The 12,470-nt window shown below is 44.5% G+C and overlaps 1 protein-coding gene across 3 annotated transcripts in view; it reads right to left on the bottom strand.

Moving 5' to 3' along the window:
• Positions 1–12,470, bottom strand: part of macrod1 (mono-ADP ribosylhydrolase 1) — a 130,220-nt gene that overhangs the window by 4,927 nt on the left and 112,823 nt on the right. For all 3 annotated transcript variants that reach the window (XM_034092878.2, XM_034092877.2, XM_034092879.2), the window contains 3 exons: positions 8,482–8,512; positions 4,485–4,558; positions 679–760 (listed from right to left, as the gene is read on the bottom strand). In XM_034092878.2, the coding sequence (XP_033948769.1) occupies positions 679–760; positions 4,485–4,558; positions 8,482–8,512 (187 nt within the window). The remainder of the gene's footprint in view (positions 1–678; positions 761–4,484; positions 4,559–8,481; positions 8,513–12,470) is intronic.

The raw sequence follows: 12,470 nt of genomic DNA, 5'->3' as shown, positions 1-12,470 counted from the left end.
ATAATAAATAAAATATGAATAACTAAAGTTATTTCCAAACACAACTTTCATGTTATTTTTGTAGCCCTGCATCATATCTGACATTTAACACACTGTCTTTGCTCACGAGAACAAATTAAATTTGTGTTCAAATAGATTTAATTGATTAAATTAATTATCGGTTCAAATAACAACAATGTTTCACAGGTTGTCAGCTATGAAAAAGGCTATGCGAGTATATCTCATAAACATCACATGTCATAATTGCATTTATAATTAGGCTCAAGTGTGTGTGCTTGTATGCATTGAAATCAATTGGCAAACAATTAGGCTCAAGCAGCTTGCTTCTACATTTTGTGTATTTAGAGGTTTTATCATGTCACTGTGTTTATGTGTGTGTGGGGGGTGGGAGCAAAGTACATGTTTATTTGATGTATTTACACACAATTAAGTGTGCTATATATACCCTATTATGGATCTAATGAGTGTTTCGCATGTGTTAATGTAATGATGTGCAAATAGCACACAGTGGATGGAGCAGAGTGTTTGTCACACCACTGTGTGTGTCTCTGTTTGTGTGTGTAGCTAAATTGAGCTGAGCTGTCATCACTGTAGATAGGCAAGTGTGTGTGTGTGTGTGTGTGTGTGTGTGTGTGTGTGTGTGTGTGTGTGTGTGTGTGTGTGAAAGACAAAACTCACCAGCAGGGAAGTAGAGCGGGAGGGTCTTCATATACAGCTCCTTATCCGTCGGCAAGAACACACAGAAGATGACTCTGTCCAGCTGACACACACACACACACACACACACACACACACACACACACACACACACACACACACACACACACACACACACACACACACACACACACACACACACACACACACACACACACACACACACACACACACACACACACACACACACACACACACACACACACACACACACACACACCTTTATAACAAACATATGCAATAACCGTGAATTCATCAACATCAGGGGAAACAATGTAACAGAGTGTGACATTGTGCAGAGGCGATATCAGGAGTAGGCAGCTCGTGCATCAGTCCATTACTCTCCTATTAGCTTCCTATTGTGATGATGCCACATCATAGCGCTTATTATACACTCTGTGCTGGGGACAGAGTGCTGAGATGTGCTAAGTTTGTGTGTTTGTGTGAGAGAGAGAAAGAAAAAAAGAGGTCAGGAGAGAAGCTCCTGTGTAGGTCTAGAAGATCTTATGTTGTACATGTGTGTGTATAAGATAAGTAACTTTGTGTGTTTTTGTCAATGCCCCTGAGTGTTACACTGTGTGTGTGTGTGTGTGTGTGTGTGTGTGTGTGTGTGTGTGTGTGTGTGTGTGTGTGTGTGTGTGTGTGTGTGTGTGTGTGTGTGTGTGTGTATTTGGCATTAAGCCCTCAGCTTCCCTCATTACAGTGTACATCCAGGAACACAATTCAACTCAATCTAGACACACACTTACACACACAGCCATAAAGATAATAGCTTTCAAATATTATTAAGACACTGTCCAAGTGAGTGCAGCTATGTTACATCAATAAACAATATTTATGCTCTGTGCTCTTGCTCTTTAGAGCTCTGCAGTCTATAATGTTTTATTCTGTATAGCTGGACACAGAGTACACAGGCTACACAGCACAATATGTAGCCTGTTGATTAAAGCTGCAGCAGCTACAGTTAAAAGATGCTTCCAGGGATATGATCTCGACTGTGCTCTCTTATTTCTCAGCATCCGACAAACATTATTACCTCCCTAATGTCTCTACAAAGGTTTAGATTTGTTCCGTTTTGGGGCAAGGCAGTGCAATTTATAGCCCGGCTGTTTCTATCAGAGATGTATTTAAGCCGCCTGCAGTCTGTGTCTTTCGGCCCAATGCTACAATTACCACCACTTGCCAGGATTTGAATGGTGGCTAAAAAGGAAGATATGAAAATATGCGGTAAGTAACTAAGTAACTAAATCCCCTGGGCTAAGGTTCGAAATCTCTAACCTCCACTTGTGCCATTTCTCAGCCTCCCTGATTCAAATTAAAACAAATGCTTGTGAGGAGAAATGCAAAATGGCCTCCAGAATACAGCAGCAGCTCATTTGATACAACTGCAACAGGGACCCTGGAGATGCTAACAATAACACTAAGTGAGTGTAATGGGCTCTTTTATAACTGCCTGTCTTCAAGGTAAACACAGATATGTTATTCTGAAACAGACAAATCTGACAGCAGCAGAGTTTATTTATCACGCCTCACACCTTTCATACTGTTATTTACTTGCTTTAAGTTTGCACTGGATACATGTCAAAGAAAATGTTTTCAAGCTGTCATCAGTTAATGTTATAAGTTCATTTTTGACAAGCTTCCCAGAAGGCCCATTTAGTATCTGCTCTGGGGTTTTTATGCGTAAAACAGGATCCTCTGCAGCAGATGGAGTCTTCCCAGTTATGAATGTAATTTGTGGTATTACATTGAAGCTTTGTAACTATAAATCAGCATGAAGCCGTAGCTGGAAGCTAGTGGTAGCTAGCTTGCTACAGCTAATATATTCTGCCAACAACAACAACATTCCTTTCACTATGCAAAATATTGAAGAGATAGAAAGCTGCTTTTGTCTTCCTCTATCTGAAAAACAAGTTCCTCTGTGGTTCCTCAATACTCCTAAAATGATTTCCACAGTAAATATTCTACTATTATGATTATTATGATTGTAAATGCATACAGTGTATAACAAATAAATGATGACATCACATATTCTGTTTCACTGGTTTCTGTATCTCTTATACAGCATTTATTTTACCTGACTTTGTGAAAAACACGACGCTTGGTCCGGTAGTTAACTTGCTTTATTCTACGACATATTGGCATTCACAACTTACTATAACAAATTGAAATCTTAAAAGAGCAATATAATACCAGTTTATCCTCATCTAATGTTTGTTATTGCACTGAAGAACCAAAAACAACTCTTTGGTTACGTTTGACTTCTGGTTACACATGGGACACAACCTCCACTCTACTTTGTCGCTCTTAAACTATGTTACCTGTGCTCCTGGCACACGATTTGTGGAGTGTATGCAAATTATAGAGCACTGCTTTTCTTAGATACAAGTACGAAGAGTTCGCAAACCACACGAGAAAAGCTCTGCTGTGAAGATCAGATGATATGATCAAAAGCCCCTGAAAAGCTTTGAAGTGGATCTGGTTGGGTACGACTTTTTGTCCAACTCTTATACATCAGATTTGTTGAAATATCCAAGCTGACTTATTTATTTTCAAATAAAACAACTTCAAAACGTACAGTATGAGTTGGGTTTTTCTTTCTTGTAACAGTTTTGTTGTTGTTTTGCAAATAAATGGTTCATGTGATTGTGTATTACACATTGAAACCTGCCTGGAGTCCATTTAGTTTGCCTTAGTGTTTGCTATTTTAATTTAATTTTCTTCAAAACAGCTCTCCAAGCCCGAAATGTGCAGTTGAATTAAAGTATAAACATATATGAACATGCTCACTTTATATGTATGCAAACAAACTCCGTCTCACCATCTCATTTGTTCATAATAGTACAAAAATCCCTCTTAAAAAACTCAAAGTGGAACTATTTCCGGGCAGAACTGAAGTAAAAGCCTTGTTGATTTGGCTTTCTGCTCTCGTATTAAGCAGCGTATTAAGTTGTTAACTGTTGTCCCCCGTGGTGGGATGTGAAATGTTTAATGTTCGCTGGTTGAGCTCTGTGCGGCTGACGGCATCAGTCGACTAGTATTGCTACAGAGACTCTGGAGACTGCAGCGCTAACAATAACCTCGTCAACACGCTCTCTGGGAGGCGATAGAGACGGAGAGAAAGATTAAAAAGAGGAGTGGGAGGAGACCTGTGGAGTAAAGGAGGAAGAGGAGAGGAGAGTTTAGAGCATGTTAACGACTGATTGGAAAGTTTCCTTTGTTCCAATTTCCCATCACCCCCATCCTCTCCCCCTCGCCTCCTGTCATCTATTCCATCATTTTGTCTTTTCTCTGCTCGTCGTTTCTCCTGAGAGAAGCTGTGTGTGAGTGAGTGTGAGTGTGTGTGTGTGTGTGTGTGTGCGCGTGTGTGTAGGGTTTAGTCCCGCAAGGAGCCAATTAAAACGCAGACTTGGCCATGAGCATGAGAGGTAGAACATAGGAGTGTGTGTTCAAATGTATGTGTGTGTGTCACTGTGTGCGTGCGTGCAAGTGCTCTCTCAAAGCACCCTTCTCTTGGCTCCCACCAGAAAACAAACACAACAGCTGTGAAAGGAATAATACCTTGAGGAAATGGTAGGGAAACATTGCCACTCATGCAGACACAAAGACACACACACACACGCGCGCACGCGCACACACGCACACACGCACACGCACACGCACACACACACACACACACACACACACACACACACACACACACACACACACACACACACACACACACACACACACACACACACACACACGCACACACACACACACACCTTGTCGTGATGTTCATCCAGATACTCCCTCACAGTTGCTAACGCTTCGTGCACAGCCTGCTCAGGTGGATATCCTACAAAAAAAACACAAATATACAAACAATTTACTAGAACAGGTGCAGATCTGTGTGTTTGCGTTAGGTTGTTGTCTACACAGTTCTTTTTTCACTGTTATTCTATGCTTGGTATTTTCTCACTTGCCCTCATCCAAATTCCCCTATTCCTGCGATGTGGGATCATAACACACTTGTGGGTTAGGAGGAGACAGATGGAGAAAGACTACAGTGCTTCTTCAATATTCATTGGGCGACCGAGACCTTTCAGAGCTGGGGAGTGATCCCCACTGCTGGAAACTCAACACAAAGGCACTAACAAATCATCATCTGGCCAAACTGCTCAGCCAGAAACAAACACACACTCTGGGATTATACAGTAATTATTCTATACATGAGGAGAGAGTCTTCAATATGTGAAGAGGGAAATACATGATGGCACACATTAGCATTACACATGCATTGTTAAACCATCGAAACACAAACAGCAAGTCAAATATAAACTACTTAACTACCTGAAGGTAAAAAATAGCAACGTTTGCCTTTTAAATGACAATATAGAACTGTGTGGGTGTGTGCAGACTGTGACACCTGCCTCACATTCCTTAGAAAAAAAACGACATTTATACTTTAGTTTCAAATATCAAATGTGTTTGAGTACGACATACATGTAATGCCATCTACATTCATTTTAATTGACATAATGAAAAATGTATGTTGCTAAGATGTTTACTACATTATATACTCTTGGAAAAATAATACAATTATTCAAGTTTTTATGGTTATGTTTAGGCAACAAAAAGCTTTTTGCACGTGTCTCAGGGTGCTAACCTGTACGTCTACCATTACACCTTTCTCCGGTGTAGCAGAAGAACATATCATCACTGTATTTCAGAAAATTGTAAAAATGGTAATATGTCATGAAATTCCCATCAAAGGTCTTCCCATATTTTCTGTAATGTGGTCGAATAGCGATGTATTACTGTCCTCAAGAGACAGTATTTTCTGGGGTTGACTACTGTATGTCTTGTGATTACATTGGTGACGTTATTCGAGAAGCTGTTAAATGGAGCTGGAACAATTGACAAAAAATAATTAGCCTATTATTTTGATATAGTATTCATGCAATAAGTCTGTTTGATTTCTTATACCATAAAACATTTAAATATCTTTGGGGTTTTGACTGACAAAACAAGACATTCAAAGACATCTCCTTGGACTTTGAGAAACTGGGATGGATGTTTTCTCAATATGTGCTGATATCTAATGACAAATAATTAATATCTAATTTAGAAAATAATCTGAAAATTAATAGATAATGAAAATAATCATTTGCTGCAGCATCAATCTCAAGTGTAGACAATTTTGTCTCACCTTCCTCTTAAGAGGTGAGCCCAGGTGAGAGACACAACTTAGAGAATACTCTTAGAAAGATGATGATCTGAACAGAGAGACTGTGAGAAACAGGCGCAACTCTGGCCTCTTCCTCTCTCCAGCAACATGGGAGGTGTGTCGACAAACAGCCCTCACACTCAGACCCTCCCCTGGGAGTGTTTAAGCACCGTCCCTATCTCGCTCTCCTGCCAGTGTGAAGGGGTATTATAGTCAATCTGACACAATCTCCGGCCTAATCCATTTTAATCTGCCGGGCTTAATCCAGGGCCTTAATCTGGGAACCACCTCTGGCCTGCAGGAGATAATGTGACAAGTGGCACTGGGTGGCTCAGCATTCTGGTTACAGAGAAGGTTTGATACTGGAAACAAGCATGTGATGGAAAGCAGAGCCGGTGTGCACAGCATACATACACAGGATTAGATTGATTGTAAAATGAAAATTGATTTCTTTTTTTCTCTCAGACTCCAAGAGCGTAAATCCCTGAGCAACACATAAGCATTTGAAGAGGAAATGTGAAAATGATGATATTACGAACACACAAGGGAAGAAAATGTCATGCATTTGTTCTGGTTAGATCCTGGGACAGTTAAGCATAACAATTGTGCATTTTGCTGTACAACACATTGGCACAAATGTAGGTGTCTTTGCTAAAGAAAGGTATAAATATTGGAGCGCTGGGTATTTGATCCCTGAGGGCAAACAGTCGCTTAATATGTCAGAATGAAAACTGATGTATGGATGATGGCCGAGGTGTCTTCAAGCTGATTTCTTTGTCTCTTTATTTCTCTATGGGTGCTTTCTAAAAGATTTTACAAAAAAATATGAAAACTAAATAAAAAGATAATGTTCAGTTCATGGTCAAACTTCAACCCCATGCCTTCATCCCAGAATAACACCCATAGAAGTACAATATATTCAGCTATCCAGTGATGCATTTCTCTTTATATTAATCGCACAATTGACAGAGATATTGCTGCATAGAGTTCAGGGTTGCTGATAACCAAAGTTGAAGCGATACCTAACTTTGGAATGTATTGCTAATAAGCAATGATATATGCCAAACCAAAGAGAGAAATATGTTATCAATTGTGACCTCCTGACTTGCTTGGAAGATTTTTCTTCAGCCAAGTCAGAGTCTCCTGTGGCCATATGAGAAGTTTTTTATGGGGCCGACTTCATCCAGATCACGGTTAGAGATGAACTTGTCCACATGCCACTCTTTATAACCTCCACCAGCCACTCAGTACTGTTGGGGAAATATTTTCCTTGGCCCATAACTTGGACCCAGTTTATCAGTTCGTACTGCCCTTATGAGCAAAGCTGCTCTCTCAGTGTTTTGCCTTCCTATTCCTGCCTGTTGGCATCAGCTGATAGAGGTGTTATGGTTTTATCTTGTTATGCACAATGTTGATTATTCTCTCAGAACTAGCTAAATACACGGGTCTGGGGTAGAGATCTTCAGAATTGGTTTGGCAACCGCTGTGTCAACTCGTGGCACAGCACATGTCTTGTGAATTCTCTGGCCGAAGCTCCAAATAAACCATCAGTGTCTGCCATCAAAGTGCCTGCTCTCCTCGTGTCTCTTTGAGTCCTGTCTCCATTGCTTCAGAAGTTTCCATCCAAGTACCTTACTGTTTTTTTCTGCCAGTGAATGAAGCATATATTACCAGCATTTTGCTCGGGGCTGTTGCTGATTTCCAACCCTGATTCTTTTTTTAAAATGGCCACCAAACCTGCAGCATCCCAATATTTATACATATAACGGTACGTCCACACAGCAGCTTTTCAAAAATCTCGAAAATCTTGGAGCTGGGCGTGTCTGACAACTTACGGAGCGTCCACACAGCAGCGTGCGTTGACGCTTGGAGGTGGGCGTATCTGAAGCTTGGGGATTTTTTGCGAGCAACGCGACCAACAACCAATCACATGAATCTCCCGCCCCCGACATACAAAGCAAAAAACCCCGGGGATTTTATGCGAGCAATATATATATATAAACTCCCCAAACAGGCGAAAACCTACCAGTTTCACCCAGTGTCTCTGCCACCTCCCTCCATGCCTGGTTCCTCCGGTTTGTATCCCGTTAATAGTTCTGGTCGTAAAGAACCGGGTGATTTGCTACCGTAATTTCTCGTTTGGAATATGAGGAAATGAACTGTGGTCTGGTTCTCCCTGCTTACACGCGGTTTGATTGGCTAGCGCTTCTACTGTCAGATTTGCATAAACGTGATTTGATTGGATGACGCTTCCAGCTCAGCTTCAAAAGTTGAACATTGCTCAACTTTTGAATCCTGGAAATCCTGGAAATCTTCGCTTCGCTCCCCCACAATGCAGTTCGGCGAAAAGCGAGGCAAAGTGACGTCATCCCCATTCAAAGTCAATGGGCAGAGAAGCGTTGGAAGCGGTGGAAGATTCGTCTAAAGCTGCTGTGTGGACGTACCGTAAAACTACATGTGCCAAATGTCTTTTTTATTGCAACATGCACAACTGTTGCAAATATTCTGATTAATTATGAGGAGGAGACACACACATCAACACAGACACTGACCGTAGACTCCTGTGGAGATGCAGGGGAACGCCTGCAGAGAGAAGAGGAGAAACAAAGTAGTTACAGTCTGTTGCTGATCACATAATCTCTCTCTCTCTCTCTCTCCTCTCTCTCTCTCTCTCTCTCTCTCTCTCTCTCTCTCTCTCTCTCTCTCTCTCTCTCTCTCTCTCTCTCTCTCTCTCTCTCTCTCTCTCTCTCTCTCTCTCTCTCTCTCTCTCTCTCTCTCTCTCTCTCTCTCTCTCCCCTCAATCTCGATGGAGTATATCTCCTGATATTTATGGCAGCTCTTATTCTCTATCTGTCTTTCATTTCTATTCTAAGAACATTCTTCTTATCATCCTTTTGTTATGGAGGCCTGATGCAACATTTATCAAACCATACAACAGGATGTTTATTTGATGTTGCATCTGACTGACAATGTGTTAGAGAGGTGCTGGTTCCTAAAAATGCCGGTAAGAGCCTCTCACCTCCAGCTCTTCACCAAACAACTTAATGACTATTCCACTATAAAAGCTACTTGTGTTTCGGCGACCTTGAACCACAAAGAAGAATATTTTCTTTTTGTTGATGTTCTCTCTCGCTCTCTCTGCTTCTTTTGTCTCGCTGTAAAATAAAGGCATACGGTACATTGTGCCCAAAATGACAATGTTGAAAATAATCCTCCAATGTCAATAAGTGTTTTGAAAGCACTGTTGCTCACGTTAATTGCCATTACCCCTAAGGTGTAGTTTAGTCGTCGTCTTTTTTTTTTACTAACCATCAAACACATCTCAGCAAGATAACATAGTTAATATACATACAACAAGCTTATTCGGTACTGAAAGACTATACATTACAACTTACTTCAATAAGATGTTTTAATTCATGAAATCTTATATTAGATTCAGCAAAACCATCTTATAAAGCCTATAGGTTACTTACGTAACCCCAGACCTCAGAGTAACATGAAGTGAGATGTCTCACCAGACGGCCCTCCTTGCTATGGTGAAGCGAGAAGAAGTGCTTATTTTGAATGACGCATGCGTCGTGGCGCAAGCAGAAGCATCAATCTCATTACGCCAATCCTGATTGGCTGGTGATCTTGACGTTAGCGTCAGGGAATTCACCCCCTATAAGTAGCTTGCGCCACGACGCATGCGTCATTCAAAATAAGCACCTCTTCTCGCTTCACCATAGCAAGGAGGGCCGTGGCGGTGGTGCCTTCACAGACCCGCCTGTAATCCGCCTTTTGAGAGATGCCGTAGCTGCTCTCAGAAGGGGAACAGTTGACGGGCTGTTTATTGGTTTTATTGTTTTTCTTTTCATTTTTTTGAGCTGCGCCCTCGGCCTGAAGCCTGAAGCCAGCGGCAAATGTTTTATGACAGAAAAATCAACAAATGTGTGACATGTGTTTGTGCGGACTTGAGGATGGTGTTGAGGCATCTCTCGAGGCGGCGGGAACACATTTAGAGCTGGGGAACCGTGGACTTCCAGCTCTGTCACAGAGGGGAGAAGGAGGGGCTGTTACGCCGCTCGCTTCTTCTTCCTCGATTGCTGGCCGAAATTCTGGGTTGGCTGCGCCTGAGCTGCAGCCGGAACCGGAGAATTTTTAGGCCAGCTCGCCCTCGTCTCCAGCCTGGGCTGGGGACTCGGGGCGGGCTGCGACCTCTGCATCTTCGGTGTTTTAAACCGAGCAGGGTTCGAGGCAGCTCGGGAGAAGGACTGCTGCTGCGAAGGCAGCGGCTGGACCCTTCGAGGGAGGCAGAGGTGGAGGGCCTCGTCCTCCTTCTTTTTCGACTCACACCTCCTTTGCATGGAGGCGAGAGCGGAGGCGAAAATTCCCTCGGGAATGATGGGCATATCCAGCACATCCTCCTTTTCCCGGTCTGGGAGGTTGGTGAGCACCACCATGATCCCCCATTGCCTTGCCCGTGGCCTGGACGGCGCAGCGTTGGACACGGAGACAAATGTCCGTGACCGCTGCCATCTCGCCCAGAGTGGCTGCCCCCAGGTTACCCGACAGGTCCTCGCAGAGCTCCGCTTGGTAAGCGGTTAGCAGCGAGAACACATTCAGGGCCCTGGCGGACAACGCTGCGGCTTTGTAGGACCGTTCAGTCATTGCCGACTTTGCTGGCAGCGTGGGGTTCCTGCTTGGTGACGGCCCATCCTCGGTAGGAGGTGGGCCGCTAACAGCGGTTCCATGGGCGGTATGCGGAGCAGGCCGAGCTTCTCCATTCCGTCACAGTCTAGGGAGGAGGCATCCTGGATTGGGACCTTGTTGCTGAAGGGCCGGTCTCTCCACGAGACCGACACCTCATCCAACATCTCCGGGAAGACCGGAAGGAGTTGCCTCTTCGTCTTCGCTGCTTGGGGAAAATGTTTCCCTTCGTAGCGGGACCTGGAGGTCTCCTTGGCCATTTCAGGCCACGGGATGTCGAGTCTGGCCGCGGCGCGTTTACACACGGCCTGCAGGTCCATGCTCAGACAGGGCGAAGCTGGTGTGCTATCGCCCGGGAGAGCAGCCCTCGCTCCAGGCTTTGCAGCCTGAGCCGATGACATGAAGATGTCCTCTTCATGTTCATCCGACTCGGACAGGAGGAACACCAAGGCGTCCTCTTCGTCCTCATCGTAGTCCAGCTCGAGGACATCCTCCGCGGGTGAGACCATGGTGAGGTCTAACCGGGAGCCCCAGCTCGGTAAAGCGTGGGGTCCCGTTCCCGCGTGTCTTGCCGTCACCGGGTCCCGGCCTGCCAGGGCGCGGGATTCCGGTTCTGCAGCCATCGCAGATAATGAGCCCCAGACCGACACGGAGAGGGGTTCACTCTCTGTGGCGGACGCCCCCGCGTCTTGACTGCCGGCCGGCAGGTCAGTGGACATGGGGGGGTCCTGCTCCGACAGGCTAGCTTGGCGTGCTAGCCGTCGGCGGAGGCTCTTCACGGTGAAGCGGACACAATGTCCGCACGAGCCGGGGTTGTCGATAGCGCCTCGGGCGTGTTCCAGCCCGAGCAGACCTGGTGTGTGTCTGTGCCCGAGATCTTCAACCCGCAGCCGCAGAGTCGAGCCACCGAGTCCCTGACTCCTCTGGTGTGAGGGAGAGAGGCGTCCATCTTGTTCGCCTCGTAGCGTGGAGAGGACCCGCTCTCAACAGGTAAGTTGGGAGAACAAGGAGTTCCCACCCTGTCCTTAATCCAGAGAAAAGGACGGTGTGGGTCTTTTATTCCCGGAGAATACTGACTGGTGTGACAGTATGCTCCTTTAATCCTTTCCTCCTCCGTGGGGAAGAGAAAAGAAAAAGCTTCCTCGACACACCGTGGTGTCGATAGTGAGGGAGCGAGCTAGCAACAGGTGTGTTGCTAGCTTGAAAAAATCAGACCTACCTTACTTTCCGGGGAAGAGAAGGGCGAGGTCGATTTCAATACTAACTGGCGTTAGTATTACCGTCTTCCTGCAAAGCAGAAGGAGTAGCCGGCAAGCGCCCGTCGACTGAAATGGATATTTGGGTTCAGTCTGTGGACCGTTAAGCTTGTCCGGCTACTATAGAGATGTGCTCTGAAGCGAGAAGAGGTGTTTGAATGACGCATGCGTCGTGGTGCAAGCTACTTATAGGGGGTGAATTCCCTGACGTTGACGTCAAGATCACCAGCCAATCAGGATTGGTGTAATGAGATTGATGCTTCTGTTTGCTCCACGATGAGGCGCATCCCATAGTGAGACATTGAACGGAGTGTTATGAATGAGAACTCAGCAGGCAGGGGGGACGTGCAACTTGACACAATAAATACATTATTATGTGGCCAGTTTTTAATAGGCTAACATGTAACTACAATCACAGGACTCTGTTTACTTATTGTCTGACCGTACCATCTGTCTGCACATTTCTTTACTGATTCATATTTTGGCCACACCTCGCATAGACTACCAGCTTACACAAAGCGGACTGTGGATTTTGTCCCCCATCACTTATATTGAATTGATTTATTATAAAAGCTGAGGCACTAAAAGTTGTATTT

The sequence above is a fragment of the Pseudochaenichthys georgianus genome, chromosome 10, assembly GCF_902827115.2.
Source record: "Pseudochaenichthys georgianus chromosome 10, fPseGeo1.2, whole genome shotgun sequence".
Lineage (NCBI taxonomy): Eukaryota > Metazoa > Chordata > Actinopteri > Perciformes > Channichthyidae > Pseudochaenichthys > Pseudochaenichthys georgianus.
Note: the sequence above shows the minus strand (reverse complement) of the source record. Positions and strands in the feature narration are given on the sequence as shown.